General features: G+C 36.6%; 1 protein-coding gene across 1 annotated transcript in view; it reads left to right on the plus strand.

The window, feature by feature from the left end:
• The first annotated feature begins 536 nt into the window (after nucleotides 1-536).
• Nucleotides 537-14771, plus strand: part of SLC9A9 (solute carrier family 9 member A9) — a 218697-nt gene continuing 204462 nt past the window's right edge. The window contains exons 1-2 of the mRNA XM_080410492.1: nucleotides 537-4404; nucleotides 12654-12856. Coding sequence (XP_080266618.1) covers nucleotides 4230-4404; nucleotides 12654-12856 — 378 coding nt within the window. The 5' untranslated portion in view covers nucleotides 537-4229. The remainder of the gene's footprint in view (nucleotides 4405-12653; nucleotides 12857-14771) is intronic.

A 14771-nucleotide genomic window follows, 5' to 3' on the forward strand; every position in this document is an offset into this window, starting at 1 on the left:
TTTGAGAATACAAAGAAAACCAACAGTTTTGGACGTAATTTCTGGATTTCTCATAAGCAGTAACTATGATGGGTTGCTGTGTCTGGAAAGCTGATTTTAAATTCTCTTGCATCTCTGAGAGGAAAGAAATACCTAAAAGCCCAATTCTGTAACATGATGAATGCTATTTAGAACCGTATCTCCCAAAATGATAAAAGGAACTGTGCTGAGTCTTTGGCAGAATTTAAGTCCCAAACCCAACACATGCAAGCCTAAAACTTTAATTGAGCTCACAGAAAACTGTTTAAACCATTTTCCCAGTGTCTAGTACTGTGCTTCTGTGCATGAAAGAAAGCATTTAAAAAAATAAAATAATCAATTGGCAAACTCCAGGGTGTATGTAGGAACAGAACTGTTTAGCCTAATGTTTAAAGACGTTACCTGCAAGAAGTAAAAATCTGATTCACATCATTGCTCCCAACCTTTTTGTGGCTGTCACAGGTATTCTAATAGTTTAAAGAAAATAGAGGTTTGGTCCCAGGGTCTCAAAGGCTGCATTGAAATATTTACCGATTTTCTGTACAGGTGTGGGTTTTTTCTACTAAAATAATTAAGTTTTATGAAACCCAGAACATGGAAGTAGTTAAAGTGAGGAAATACATAATTTATCCCTCATCCATTACAGCAAGAATCTCTTGCCGTATAAGCATCTTTTTATTATGCTAACATTAATGAAACCCACCCTTTTAACTATCAGTAGCACAAGTTTGGTACGAGTCTAGATTAATGTGTTAAGTCCAAAGCCTATTCAGCAAGTGATGACCAAATCAGTGACTTAACTGACTTAAGTTAAGTGCATACTGAAAAGTTTGTAGTGCTGGGACACTTGGTCTTACTTTTCAGGTAGTCTTTTTTGAAGCCCTTAAATTGTGAAACTTATAGCCTACCAAAAAAGTAAATCTTGGGACAAACATGATTTTTAGTTCAAAAAGAACAAATACAACCAGTCAAAGAAACATTAACCCCGCAACATTTTCCCAACAAGGGCAAGGTTTTGTGATGCCTGAAGGATTACTAATGTCCAAATTCTCATTCCTGAGGACAATGATGTTTTTTGACTGACACAGTTCTTACATAAAAGAAGTCTGAAAATGCCTTCAGCACTTCTTAAAAAAAAAAAAACAAACCAAAAAACACAAAACCCCAAAACTCAACTAACTAAAAAACCACAACCAAATGCAAAACATACCATTCTCTCTGACGACGACCTAGTTCTTTCTAGAACAGTTTCACACACAAAAGCATGACGCAACCACTACACAATTTATGTATTTTCACAGTGTGACCATTTCTTAGAAAACTCCGCCAGAAAATAGTCCAGTCTTTGGTTATCAAATGACCATGTAAGTTAGGGGTTTGGTGTTTTCCCCATGAATTATACTTTTCCATGTAAACAAGCAAACAACAACAATAATAATACTTTTTTAAAAAAATAACAAACAAACAAAACACAAAAAGAACTCCACACTTCAAAGATCTATGTCAAATTCTTTACTGGGGAATCAAAGCCAGGGAAACTGTACTACTCTTTGCCCACTAATATATTACCTTTCCGGAAATTTGTACTGTATGTGATAGATAGTATATTCTTCTTAATATTTTTCTCAGGATAGTCAATACACTATAATAGTTCATATTAAAAGAAAGAGTGCAAAAGACTGGGAAATAAAGAACTCAAATTGTTTATGCAATCTAAAATCTTTCCCCTTTGCTCCTAAGCAAAATACCTTTTATTCCTGTGATCCTATTATCACATACTGGTGTTTTCTTAACATAACTGATAGAACCAATATGAAAATGATTGGATACAGAAAACAAAACTCAGAATTTTCCATCATTTCCACCTCCTGTTATGGGTTAATACATTAAAATATTATTTATTATCCAAATCTGATGCTAAATCTAAAAGAATTTGTTTCCATTTAAACTCTGGCATGGTGCAAATTGCAATAGCATGTGATTGTTTCATAAATGTGCATCAGATTATCTTGTGAGATGGGCAGAATTATAACCCTATTTTGCAAAAAAGGGAAATACAGCTTTGGGGAATTAACACTTATGCATTTCAAATATTTCATGTAGCAGCTGCTTTAGCAGTAAGACTGAGGAACTCCTTATTGTCTGGTGAGAAATATGGGTTCACATAAATTCAGATAGAAAAGGGACTTGAACCTGGTCTCCCAAATCTGAGGCGAATAGTCTAATCACCAAGATTCTCAGTATCATATGACCTCCTTTCACTGTTTTGTGCTTTTTTTCCATTGATTTTATTATAAGTGCCTGCAAATTACCTAATTTATAAGAGTAACAAAAAGCTCTGGCTTTCATAATAAATAAGTATTTGGTTTTCATTGTGATAGTTACTAAATGTGGTTATTTTCAAATTATTTTTGGTTTGCTTTTGATACTTCCACACTGGAGATGGATGATCAGTCTTACAATGTTAAGGTCACTGTCATTTCTAAACTGTGAATATGATATCCAAATCAAGTCTTTTTTTATTTTATATTTTTTATAAAGGTTATAAGCCTTGGCTATATGACTAACATTTTAAAGAGTTGCGTCAGCTGTATAACGAAATTACTACACCTAATTCCCTTATACATTATTTTGTCATTCAAAACATAGTGAATAATTCTCAAATAAAATACAGGTTATCTTCAAAGTTTTATCCTTACTTGAAATTGAGTTGCATGGTTCATTAATTTTGGAAGTGTCAGCTGGTTTTTGCCAACTTTTCATCTCACAGAGACTCCACTGACAATCAGTTCAGAAATACAGTTTTGACTTAAATAATCCTGACTACGTTCACAAACTATCAGGTAAAATTACAAAAAGAATGAGAAAATCATGGAAACACAAAGGAGAGAAGGTAGTGAAACAGTATAGCCAGTGATAGAGAATGAAAAAAAAAAAAATCGGGTAAGCAAAGAAAAAGTATTGACTAAAAAGAACTAGAAGGAAATTGGTTTTTATACAAAGTGAAATAAAAAAATAAACCCCTGTAAAATGTAATTAAATTAGTTTACAAAGAGGAAAGAATTGATTGTTTACCAAGCAAAAATTATTTTTAAACACTGCAGATGGAAGCAGCAGTGCCTCCTCAGGAACACTCCTGAGCTACAGCCCTGAAATTACTGAGTGGTTATCTAGGTGTTTCTAGGTTACTCACCTTTGACAAATACTCGATTTGGAATGGATTCTGTACAAATTAGTCTGGCCCAAAATAAAATAAAATGTATGATATTTTGACCAAAAATAATGAAAAGATTGTTGGGTTTTAGTGAGAAGCTTTTTTTTCCTGATGAAGATGAGAGTTTATTTGTAATTCTCTAGTACAAAACACGTATTGTAGTCTTGAGCTCAGACAGAAAAGTCTCCATGAGTATTAGCTTTAAATAGTAAGACAATTTCTACCTTTTTCCTGGCTTAAATGAGTAATGGAAATGAAAACAGAAAAACAGCAGGAATTATGGAAATTAAATTCCACTGCATTTTACTCTGATAGGAATTTTTAAGTGCTTTTAATTCTAGGTAACTGGACCTTTGCTTTTACAGACATCTCTCAGTCTTCCTGCAGAATCAATACAAGTTCAAGGCCTGAATCTTGAAATCCTTATTAATTGTTTTGTTTTATTCTTCCATCTTTGCACCAAAGTGCCACCTTTATTCTGTGTTGCTTACATTTAAAAATGAGAAAGAGGAAAAGGTTTCTAAACTCCCCAAACGTCACAAAGATTGATATGCCATTCTTTTCATGTAATTTTTTTCCATCTTAAACTATCAAGATGAAAAATAATTTTTTTAGGATTTAGCTTATGCTGTAAACTATGGGAACAAACGTTACGAACACAGACCCATTTACAACAGAATTTTGGAGGTCAGCAGAGCCTGAGCCTTGGAGGTGATCTGTGCATCTGCAGCTGGAGCGAGCCTGGTCCAGCAAGGCAACCGCCACGTTAGAAATGCGACGGGGCAGCTTTAAGAGGGAAGCAGGAAGCTGTAACGGGAACCCAGCTGAGCTGGAGCTGGGGCACTTCGCTAGGAGCCTGCAAACGAAACAGATGTGCTTGCTGTGAATTTCTGTAGTATCTGGGCTCTTTGTACCAAAGGTGATAATACTTTCCTTCCTGTGATTATTTTTTTTTTCCTTCTTTTATTTTGCACATATTTTCCATAAAGGGAATGAAATGGAGAAGTTGACGAAATATATATCAGTGAAAGATGAAGATCAGTTTTATCATCAGGGAGCTGTGGAGCTGCTAGTCTTTAACTTTCTTCTCATCCTTACAATATTAACTATTTGGTTGTTCAAAAACCATCGATTCCGCTTTCTGCATGAAACTGGAGGAGCTATGCTTTATGGTGAGTATAAATTCCAGTGCCATCTTAACTTGGGACTAGTCGCATATTTATGATCAGGCACTTGTGATCAAGTGCTGACAAAGCTCAGAAAATGTGCTGAACAAAACGTCATCAGCTCCATAACTGTGCAGGTAAAATAACATTAACAGTATCTCTCGTGAAGTAGCTAGAGGCTGACTGGTTAAAGCAGCAACTGTCATGGGCTGGTTATCCTCACGATGTGCATGTTATGCTCCTCTGTGGGCAGACAGCCACTGTATGAGGTGTTAAGAGTTAAGAAATTTACTGTTTTCAAAAGAATGACGTGTCCTCCGTGAAAGAGACTATTTCATTTGCTTTTTTCCCCATGCTTGTTTTGTTTAAGGTGTTAGACTAAGGAACCTTGTGGATACAGCCATGTTGTCTAGTTTAAAAGATCTTGAGATTTTTCTTTTGTGCCCTTGAGGAACACACTTTGAAGAATGCTTCTCAAGTCTTCCCTGAATGCTGTCGTCATACTGTAATTTCAGTTTGCCTGTGTAGCTCTAATCTTCTTTTATGAAGTTTTGCAATATCGTGTATCACTTTCATGTACAACTTTCTGCATTGTCCGCTATAAGAAGTGCTCACTAGTGTAGTGGTACATACACTGTATGTGTATGTGGTGTAGTGGTACATACACTTACACGTACAATGATTTCTCTGGTCATTCTCTCTTACTGCTGTTTCACTTTGAGAGAAGTATGCAACTGCCACTTTGTTACCATAAAACACACATAGGAGGGTAACGCTATCAAAATGGAAGATACAAATAAACAGCTCAGTCAGCAGCCAGCTAAAGGCCAGCCTGTTTTGATTCATATTCGTTCTGTGCACATCACATGCTCTAGCGGTGTAATACCCCAAACCGGTTATGTTAAGATTGCATATTCTGAAGAATATTTGTTTATCATGGCGCACTGCATGCAAAAATCTCTATGGAGGTTCAGCTGCAAGTCTGCAACAGAAAAGGCAACCGACTCCTACATTTTGAGATAAAAGTCTTCATTTGCTCTTTCTATATCAACTATTTTAAAATTTTCTCAGTTTCACAGGACTGCAGCTGAAGATCACAGTGTTCCATGTGTCCCTTTCAGACTATTTTATTAGATAAAGTAACTGTATGAAATTTCAGGAACACAGGCTATTTCATCATCTTGGCTCACTTACTATCTTCACAAGTGACTTGATACTTAGAAGGAAAGCAGGTAAACAAGAAACACTTGTATTAAGCCAGTCACTGAACCCTTAACACCTGGGTCTGTGGGATCTCTTAATTCTCACCAGCCTTGCATGTATTTTAAAGTTGTGAAATAGTATTTATTTGGTAACATGCCCTTTTTCCAATCCTGAAATCTGTTGCACATAGAAAACACACTTCAACTGAGTCAGTTGAGACTGAAATACACATCACACGATACTTAGTTAAATGCAATGGCTTTCACTGATTTTTGTTTGTTTTACAGGGTACAAGCTACACAGCATCATGGAAACACGTTTGCTTATTGCATTTCTATTAGCACTGAAACCACAATATATTAATTATGATCAACTTTTAAATTATGGCAATGTTTTCCTAATTACATGGATTACATGGGTGACTCTTCTATAGTAGCTTTCTTTATGCAATTGTGCCATTTCCCATGTGCAACTGACAATGTTTGCTGAAGATTTAGACAAAAGCCTATCAAAATAGAAATTAAATCTGGGGAAATACAACATTGCACAAATAAACCAGTATTTAATTAGTTTTATCTGTTTTTTGGTTCTGTTTTGCTGCTGGCCTACAACATTATCTGCACATCATAGGGGTAACCAGGTCATGATATTATTTTGATCAGTTAAGAGACGAGTACTCCAGCAGGACAGAGATTTTGAATTATTAAAATGTTCATGAACAAAGGAAACATTCCTCATGATTGGAAACAAACTGTCTATTTAGTCTTGCATTATTTATGGCAACCTTCAAAGAGAAAAAAAGTTTATTCATAGGACCTAAGCAGCTGATTATGCCCTTTCAATCCTTAGAAATTTTGGATATGGGTTTAGGTATCTTTAGCATTGTGGAATAGCAATAATGAAAAGAAAGTGGAATTTCAGAGGTCACGATAGAAGTGTCAGATCAACACGCAGCAACTTCAGGAGAAAATCTTCATGGCACCAGGCACTGACTGTGAGCTAAATCCTGCCCTCTTATTTTTTGCCTTCATTATCAGAACAATTCTGGTTTGTACCCATTTTGTACAAACCAGATGTCTCTGCCCTACAGTTTGCTTTACTCCAGCTCATCAAGCTATTTGTTAGAGTGATAGGAGAACAAGGCCACTTATTTGCAGACTGCAGCCACGGTATGATAGATGGGTCTGTATTCCTTATCAAAGACAGCATGCCATTAGGGGTATAGTGCTGGAAAGGATAAAGTGAAATAAGAGGAAGACCAGGGAAAAAAACCACAACACAGAAATACAAAAACAGGAAGAAGTTTTGCAGTTACTGCAAAGTGCTGATCAGCCACAAACTAAGCACTAGGAACAACCTGATACAAAGTTCTATTTAAAGTATAGAACAAATGAAAGGGATATTTCAGTGGGGTTTTTTGGTCGTTTGTTTTGGGTTGGTTTTGTTTTTTGTTTTTTGGGGTTGTGGGTTTGGTTTGGGTTTTTTTGCCTAAGCTTTGCAAGAAAATGCACTTTTAGGCTGAACAGTTCCAGCCAAATAAAGCCCATGCTGGAAAACCATCCATTTAGAAACTTCAAAAACTGAGATGTATTTTTTTTTAAATTAAAGCAATGGTTCAACACTAAATATACCTATAGTTAAATTAAAAAATTTTCTGCAGTTGCAAAGATAAAGCCCAAGGCATTTAGCATAACAGGAATTCAACATTATTTCACACACACAAAAAAAAATAATTATGTGTACGTATATACACACATTTAAAGGTACTTAGCTTGAAATTATTTAAGCACTCAAAATGTTTTGTTTTGACACCAAACTGAAAAAATCACTCGCAAACAATGAAGAATACAGACTTACCTGTTTATTCATTCCTTCCTTTGCTTTCCAGTATCTCAGAGGAAAAGTTTCTCTATACACTGTAGCTTGGTTTGACAAACAGACCCCAAATAGTAAACTCAACTTAGTTCCTGATCTCTGTATATCAGGGAGGCAGGTGGATATGAAAAAGTAACTTCGTGCCACCCAGAAATGGAAGAGCATTTTTATATGCATTATCAGCACAGTTTTCTATACAACAGCATAGTCAAAATCAGTGTGGTAGATTATTTACACAAGCAGTAATGAAAACTGAACAGCACTTTTCTCAGATTGGAGTAGGCGGCCTCTCTTTTAGCACCAGACCCCAGAAGCTGGCCTCTTAGTACTCAGCAATGGACAACTAGACAATAAAAGACTTAAGTGCCTATTAGCCAGCTCCTACAGGGCCTAGTATCTTTAAATACCTCGGTCGTAAAACCTTAGATGGCAAATTCCCCACATAATACATAAGCTGGGGGGGAATAGCCAAGAGCTAGCACAATGAAAAACTGAGTGTAAGTGCCCAAATTTCTCACCCTCCTCAGAATTTAGGTATCAGGGCTACACAGAGGTGCTACCAGTTACCTCTGATTAACAGGCTAAAGCACTCCTGCAGGTAGGCAGCCAGAATTAAACTTTAGGAAAAAAAAAAAAAACTAAACAAAAAAACCTCCCAGCAACAACCCACCAGTGTAATCTGTGCCTTTTATCTGCTGGGTTAATTAGTAATTTCAGTTGAAATTGATCTCAGCTTGAATAGTTATTACCCCTAGGGAGCGTGTGGTACCCATTGGGGCGGAGGTGAGGCTGCTTGAAGATGTGCCTGCCTTCAGAGCGGTGCTCTGTGGGGTTGGATGGTCAGACTGGAGGGAAAATGCAAAAGGAATGAAAGACAGAACACGATCACTGTAGCACCCACAAGAAATGGCTCTGTGTTGTAGTGGTTGGAGAAGCTTACTGAAAATTTGAGGGAACTGGAAGGTCCACCAGTCCTTTTTGCTCTCCTTCCTTCCAGTGGTTCAGCTCCCCTCAGCAGTGGGAAAGCCGGCTCACAGGAGCCCTCCCACAGCCTCCTCTGAGCATCCCATGCAGCGCTGTTTGGAAGTGAGGCACCGTCAGAGTTCTCGGTTCAGCTTTGGTGGAGGTGTCTAATGATTAGGCAATATGATTTTTACACCTCCTAAATCCATTATGTCTCTTGCGTGAAACAACTGTAGTTCCCTTCTGATTGTGTGTTCTGGCTATCCCTAATTCTCAAAGGTAGCAATGGATGTAGCAAGTCCCAGAAACCGGCGTCTCTAGCCCTCAGTGAAACAGAGCACTTCATTGGCCTCCTGACTACAACATCCGCAGTGATGAAAGATTGTCAGGATTCAGGGGAAAAAGTAGGAAAACCATGATCAGGGCAGAAGCTGACTTTTTATAGTAGGCTGGTAAAGAATATTTAAATGAACTATGAAGAATGTTTCAGAAGACACATTACAAAAGCATGATTTCAGTTTGGAAGGGAGAATAGTAGAAAGGAGAGTACATTATGCACCTATTTAAAAATGAATTATTTCCATTAGAATATGATCTACGTTCCCAAATTCTGTCATGAAAGAAATGTTATATAATGATTTAAAGCAGAAAGCACATTCCATAAATGATACACCTCCTAAAATATTAAGTACACTCTTCCCAGATTTTTAACTCACTGGGGGGTTTATATAGGGTCTTTGGCACATTTATTATTACTGAAGGAAGAGTAAGATCCCATCACCTATATTGACTCTTGCAATACAATGCAGAAGTAGCAATTGTCTTTGAACCTTCCGTAGAGCATTTGAGAATATTATAAATCAACCCATCATTATGTATCCAGTCCACATTTTGTTAAAATTTAACACAATACAGATTTTCCTTAAGAGCTACAAGGACCTCCAAGCCCCATCGATACCATGAGAATATCAATTAGAATTGTATTGGAATATATATTTTTTATATATATATATATGTAATTTACATTATATTATATTTTTATATTGGAATATAATGGAATTTCTCCAATATGTGTATGCTGTTGGATACCCTCACAATTTCCTTGTTCTTTCAATATAATTTCATTATTTGTGTGGCTCTGTACATTACTCAGATTGGAACTCCATCAGAGGATAAGATCTAAAGCTAGTAGAAGAAAACTCAAAAGGCAAACTTGAATTCCAGTCATAAATCTCAGTCACCATTGATCTTTATTTCTCTACAGCTACTGTGATCACATTTTTTAAATATTCCTTTTCTGCAAATGGATTAATTTATACTCAAAGGCTGTCTTGCAGGACCAGGATCTACAATATTTGCATTTGTTTCTACTCCAGAAAATTCCTACAGAGGCAGTTTGAGACTACAGCTGAGGATAACGTTATCTTCTCAGAATACAGAATAAGAACAGTCCTCTACTTCTAGTCTAAATTTGACACTACAGGTTGAAATAATTTTCTTTTGAATCGTTCAGTGCAATTGCATTACTGTAATTGAGAACATTCATTTTAATTTGTAAAACAATCAAACAGTTTAGTTCAAAGTATATGCTAAATTAGCCAATATAACACACATACTAGGAATCTCGGTATTGTAGGACACAGTATCCACCTGGCTGTACAACAGAGACGGTAAAGGCAATGTCAACTGATTTCCACTGGTCTCCCTTGAGCAGTTCCATGTTGCCATTCTGCAAGTTATTAAGTGCACAAGCCATGTAAACAGTCAAACTTCAAAAGCTAAAAAAATAAATCGGAAGAAGAACTCTGAATAGTCAGATTTAAACTATATGGTTTTGGCTCTTTATTCATGATTTTTGAGCTCTCAGTTAAAAATAGTGCTGTTTCCTTAAAGTCTTGTCTTCTGTATGCAGCAAGACTTTTACTTGTACAAATGAGCATGATGTTCAGTGTTGCCAGTATAACAGAAACAAGGCTATTAGAAAACAAGATTACTGTCCTACATAATTTTGGAAGACATAATGTGAAGACCTAAGTACAACTATTCAGAAAAAGGCAGGTTAATATGACAGATGCTATAAACAAGCAGGTAAATATTAGAGACCAGGAAACAGAGCAAGACAAGAAGTTGGGCAAGCACAGAAGAATCATGTCTGGGAAAGATAATGAGGGACATACAGGGAAATTCGGTCAGCAGGCAGAGAGAATTCAGAAGGAAAGAAACAGGAAGTGAAAGAGGAGATGATGGGATAGGTGAACAGGTTGTAACAGCACATTCGTCTAACCAAACACTTCTTTCTCTTGACTACACAAAACCTATTCCCGTCTTGTGACCTGATACTGACTCTAGTGAACTGTGTTGCCAAATATTCCTGGTTTTGAAGAGTCTTTTTCTACCAGTGTCCTTGCACAGGCATTGCTGGACATCTGCAAAATATTTCTGTTACCTGAGCTGATAAAGTCTGGTAACAGAAGTGCAAGAGAGGCTATATTTTAAAACACTGAGTGATAGGAACAAATATGGTAACAGAAAAACTGAAAGTTTTTTATTCCAGAGAATGAGAAGAAAACATCAAGTCTTACCCAGGCATCAAATGAAGTTGAATTTTTAATGTCTTTTAAATTTAATTTGAAAATGAAATATGTCATTCTTCTAGAGGAAATTGAATAAAAATAAGATGGAAACCCTGATAGTTTTAACTAGTGAATGTTTTCCTGGGTTCTGAGACATCATTTCAGACATCTGGGGCTGACCACTGTAGAAGTCATATTTCACAGTAGCACATTCATTTCTTGCTTCCCCTTTCCCATACACGCTTTCTCCTAAAATTTTGAGGAATTCTGTCTTTTACTACAGCTAGGTTTATTATCTGATTTGTCGCACAAATGCTGTATAACTTAAGAAAGTGGCCTTGGGATTTTCTAGTGCTTATCAAAGTCCTCTACCATTTAAAGAAAACAACCATATTAAACAATATATAAAAAACAAGCATAAATGCATATGCATACTAAACAAGCAATAGAGCTGTTACTCTGTTGTAGCATCAATCCAGGAAGCAACAAACTTGCTTTACATGAACTAGAAATCTGCTGTTCAGAGAGTCTCAGTTACAGAAAAATGCAGCAATAATAAAGACATCCTATTTATCTCCCTAGATATTTATGATCACTTTTATCACCATGGCATCTGATTATTGGATAAAACTTAAACTTTAACATCATATTTTTCAGATCCTTATCAGCTATTTCCTGCAATTTAATTTATTTCTTATCTTTCATCCGTAAGTATATCTGTCTAGATATGTAGATGTCTTCCATCAATATTTAATCTGAGTAGTCTTAGCATTTTATGAATGTGTTCATAATTAGTAACTGTAAAGCTGTGCATCATATAGATGGGACTTAAAGCACATAGGACATAAAAGAAGCATGGAAATTAAATTTGAAACCAAATCCAAGTTTTTGAGGGTGAAAATAATCTCAGTAATGTTATCTGACTAAATACTGGTCACCTCCCCTGAAGTATTCTTGCAAGCTCCCACTAGAGCCAACAGAAAGACACGGATCCTCCAGAGGACAATTGCAGAAGTACCTTTTCCTCTGTGTTGACTGTAAAGGAAGACAAAATGTCTGTCTTAGATAAAAGTCCTAAATTATAGATAATCAAATCAATTAGTCCCATTCTTAATCTTCCTTTCCTTCTTCCTGCTTTTATTTTCCCATGTTTATACAGTCTCAAAAATAGTGTTCTACAGAAAGCAAAATGTGCCCGAGGATAGTGTCGGAGTTTTTCCCCCATGAATGGTGTAAAATCACCAAAAGCACATCTGATTTTCATATGCTGTACAACACATTAATTATGCAGGCAGCCCCCTTCTCCAAACCTCTGTTGAAAATGCAGTGAGTGAGCAGCTCAGTTAATAACTAAACTAGAATGATTCCAGCAACCAGATCACAAAAATAGGAGTACAACTGAGCATATGTCAAACCAACATCTGTATTCCAATGAAATTATGATGACCATACTTTATGGTCATCCATGAAGTGTTGAGTGAGGTAGGTGTACCTCTGTGAAGGTGGAAATACTGAGAACATGGAGTCCTAGCTTTAATAGAAGTCATTTTTGTTCAAAACTGTAATTGTGTAGCATCAGATACTAAAAAGTACCTGAATCTCCTTAGTTTTGTTGTTTGTTTTTGTTCTTTTATTCTCCAGGCCTTGTAATGGGATTAATTATACGATACACGACAAAAGCATCAGATGTTGAAAGAGGAACTGTTTATGAATGTGAAAAGCTGAAATCTGGGCCATCCACTTTACTTATTAATATAACTAATCAGGTCTATGAATATCAATACAAAGGAGAGATCAGCCACCACAATGTCAATGGCCACCAGGGCAATGCAATGCTTCAAAAGGTAAAACCTATGTTGTTTTTGCTCTGAACTGTGTAAGATATTTCTTTTATTTACGCCCTTGAGAAAGGAAAACATTTCAAGCTAAAATGTGACAGAGAGAGAGAGAGGCTATTCTGAATTTAGGGTGAGAAGAGAACAGGAAAGGAAGCGAGGTGTGGTAGAAGCCTGACCATCACATAGCATACGTCTGGCTATAGCTGCCTGAGCTCTTTTAGATGACAATCCCACAGCCTGCAGACGCTGAGTTCACTTGCTGATTCAGCTGTTACCTCGGACTCATCACCACCAAAACTTTAGAAGCCGCACTGATAACTTTACTTGTTCTCTGTTTTAAAAGTGACTTGCTCTGGCAGCATAATGCAAGGGAGGTTTACCTCTTGTGTGCAGCAGAGGTAACGACATGTTACAAAATATAAACTTGTATATATGTAATCTTCCACAGATGTGTGTGTGTGTGTGTGGGGGGGGGGTTATAACACTTAAAATTTTGTGTTACGATGTTCTCATACATTCACTCACTACCGCAGTGGTCCTTAAGCAGGGCTTTCACTGGCTGATCCCAAGCTTGGCAGACAGCATTGCGGCAATTCAGGCTGGATGCAAAAAGGGAAGCGTAGGGGGAAGTTCACAGTCTTATACAATGTCATGGCCTTTTCTGTTTTCCAGTGTATAACAATTAAAATATTTTACATTAGTATAGTCTTTCCCCACTCTTGCAATATTTACTTCTGTAACATTCACTTACTTAAAAAATAGCAGCAATTTAAAGAACTCCTGAATGCAGAGGGACTTTCTGAAACCTGGATTTTATGCTCAGACATCACATATACACATGAAACTTCTAAGCCTTTGCCAGTCCTTTTTGACAGTATTGCAATATAGTATTTTGCTTTTTCTCAAGTATTTTTGCTTATCTAGCACAGTAATACATGTTCCTGTGTATTATAGTGGTTATCATTATAAAACCTTTTAAGTTATGTTAGAATGTACACTGGGGAACTCAGCAGAACTAGGATTTAACCATCTGCTCAGATTCCTTGCTGACACACCATTGTGTGCCTATTATTACTGCCAGATCCTTGCCGTTCTCAGAAAGAACTGGGCTGTCAAGGACTGTTAGAGCTGTGGTGGGTGGAGACAGGAAAATACTGTGGCAGTCAGACCAGTCCGATTTTGCTGAATCTTCATCCTTTTTCCTGCTAGTTGGCTGCAAGAGGTTCGTCTTAGTCAAAGTGTGTGTTGAGTTTCCAAGACATATGTACTAATCCATTACATTTGAACATCTTCATCAAACTTGGTATTCTAAAGCTGACTTGTGTATGAGAAAGGAGCACTAACTCCCACAGAAGATTCTGTTGCCCTTACAGGGATTGCCCAATCTTTCTTCTATAGTCTCACTTTGCTGGAAGATTCATAAGAGTCTCGACTGTGAATTGTGCATTTCTCAATATCACTGGAGAGGCCTCAGTCTGTCTGGGATTTTCACTCCTTTTTCCTTTAAAATTATTTGGCAAATATCCTCTTAAAAAGAATTAAAAAAAAAAAAAAAAAGAGGAAAGAGGGAGGAATTCAACAGTATTTAGGAGACAATAACAATGCCTGGAAGTCTTCCTGACTGGCAAAAGGACTAACATAAAAACCAGAAAACAGTATCAGACCATGCTCTGGTTTTTGTGCAACTATAATTCACTTGACCTCAGTATAAGAGTTTACTAAGTGCATTTATCAAAAAGAATAGACTGTGCCATGACTTACAAATGTGTATACTTTAGAACACGGTTTTGAAAAATAAAACATGCAGTCAGGATTTTTAATGTCTATGGAAAAAATGTTTTAATGTATTTGTTGAATTCATTCCAAAATTAACATTTGAGGCTGTTAGTTCATAAGTGAAGAAAATCCTTATTCTACCATG

Source organism: Falco punctatus (genome assembly GCF_963210335.1).
Source record: "Falco punctatus genome assembly, chromosome: 13".
In the NCBI taxonomy this organism is placed as follows: Eukaryota; Metazoa; Chordata; class Aves; order Falconiformes; family Falconidae; genus Falco; species Falco punctatus.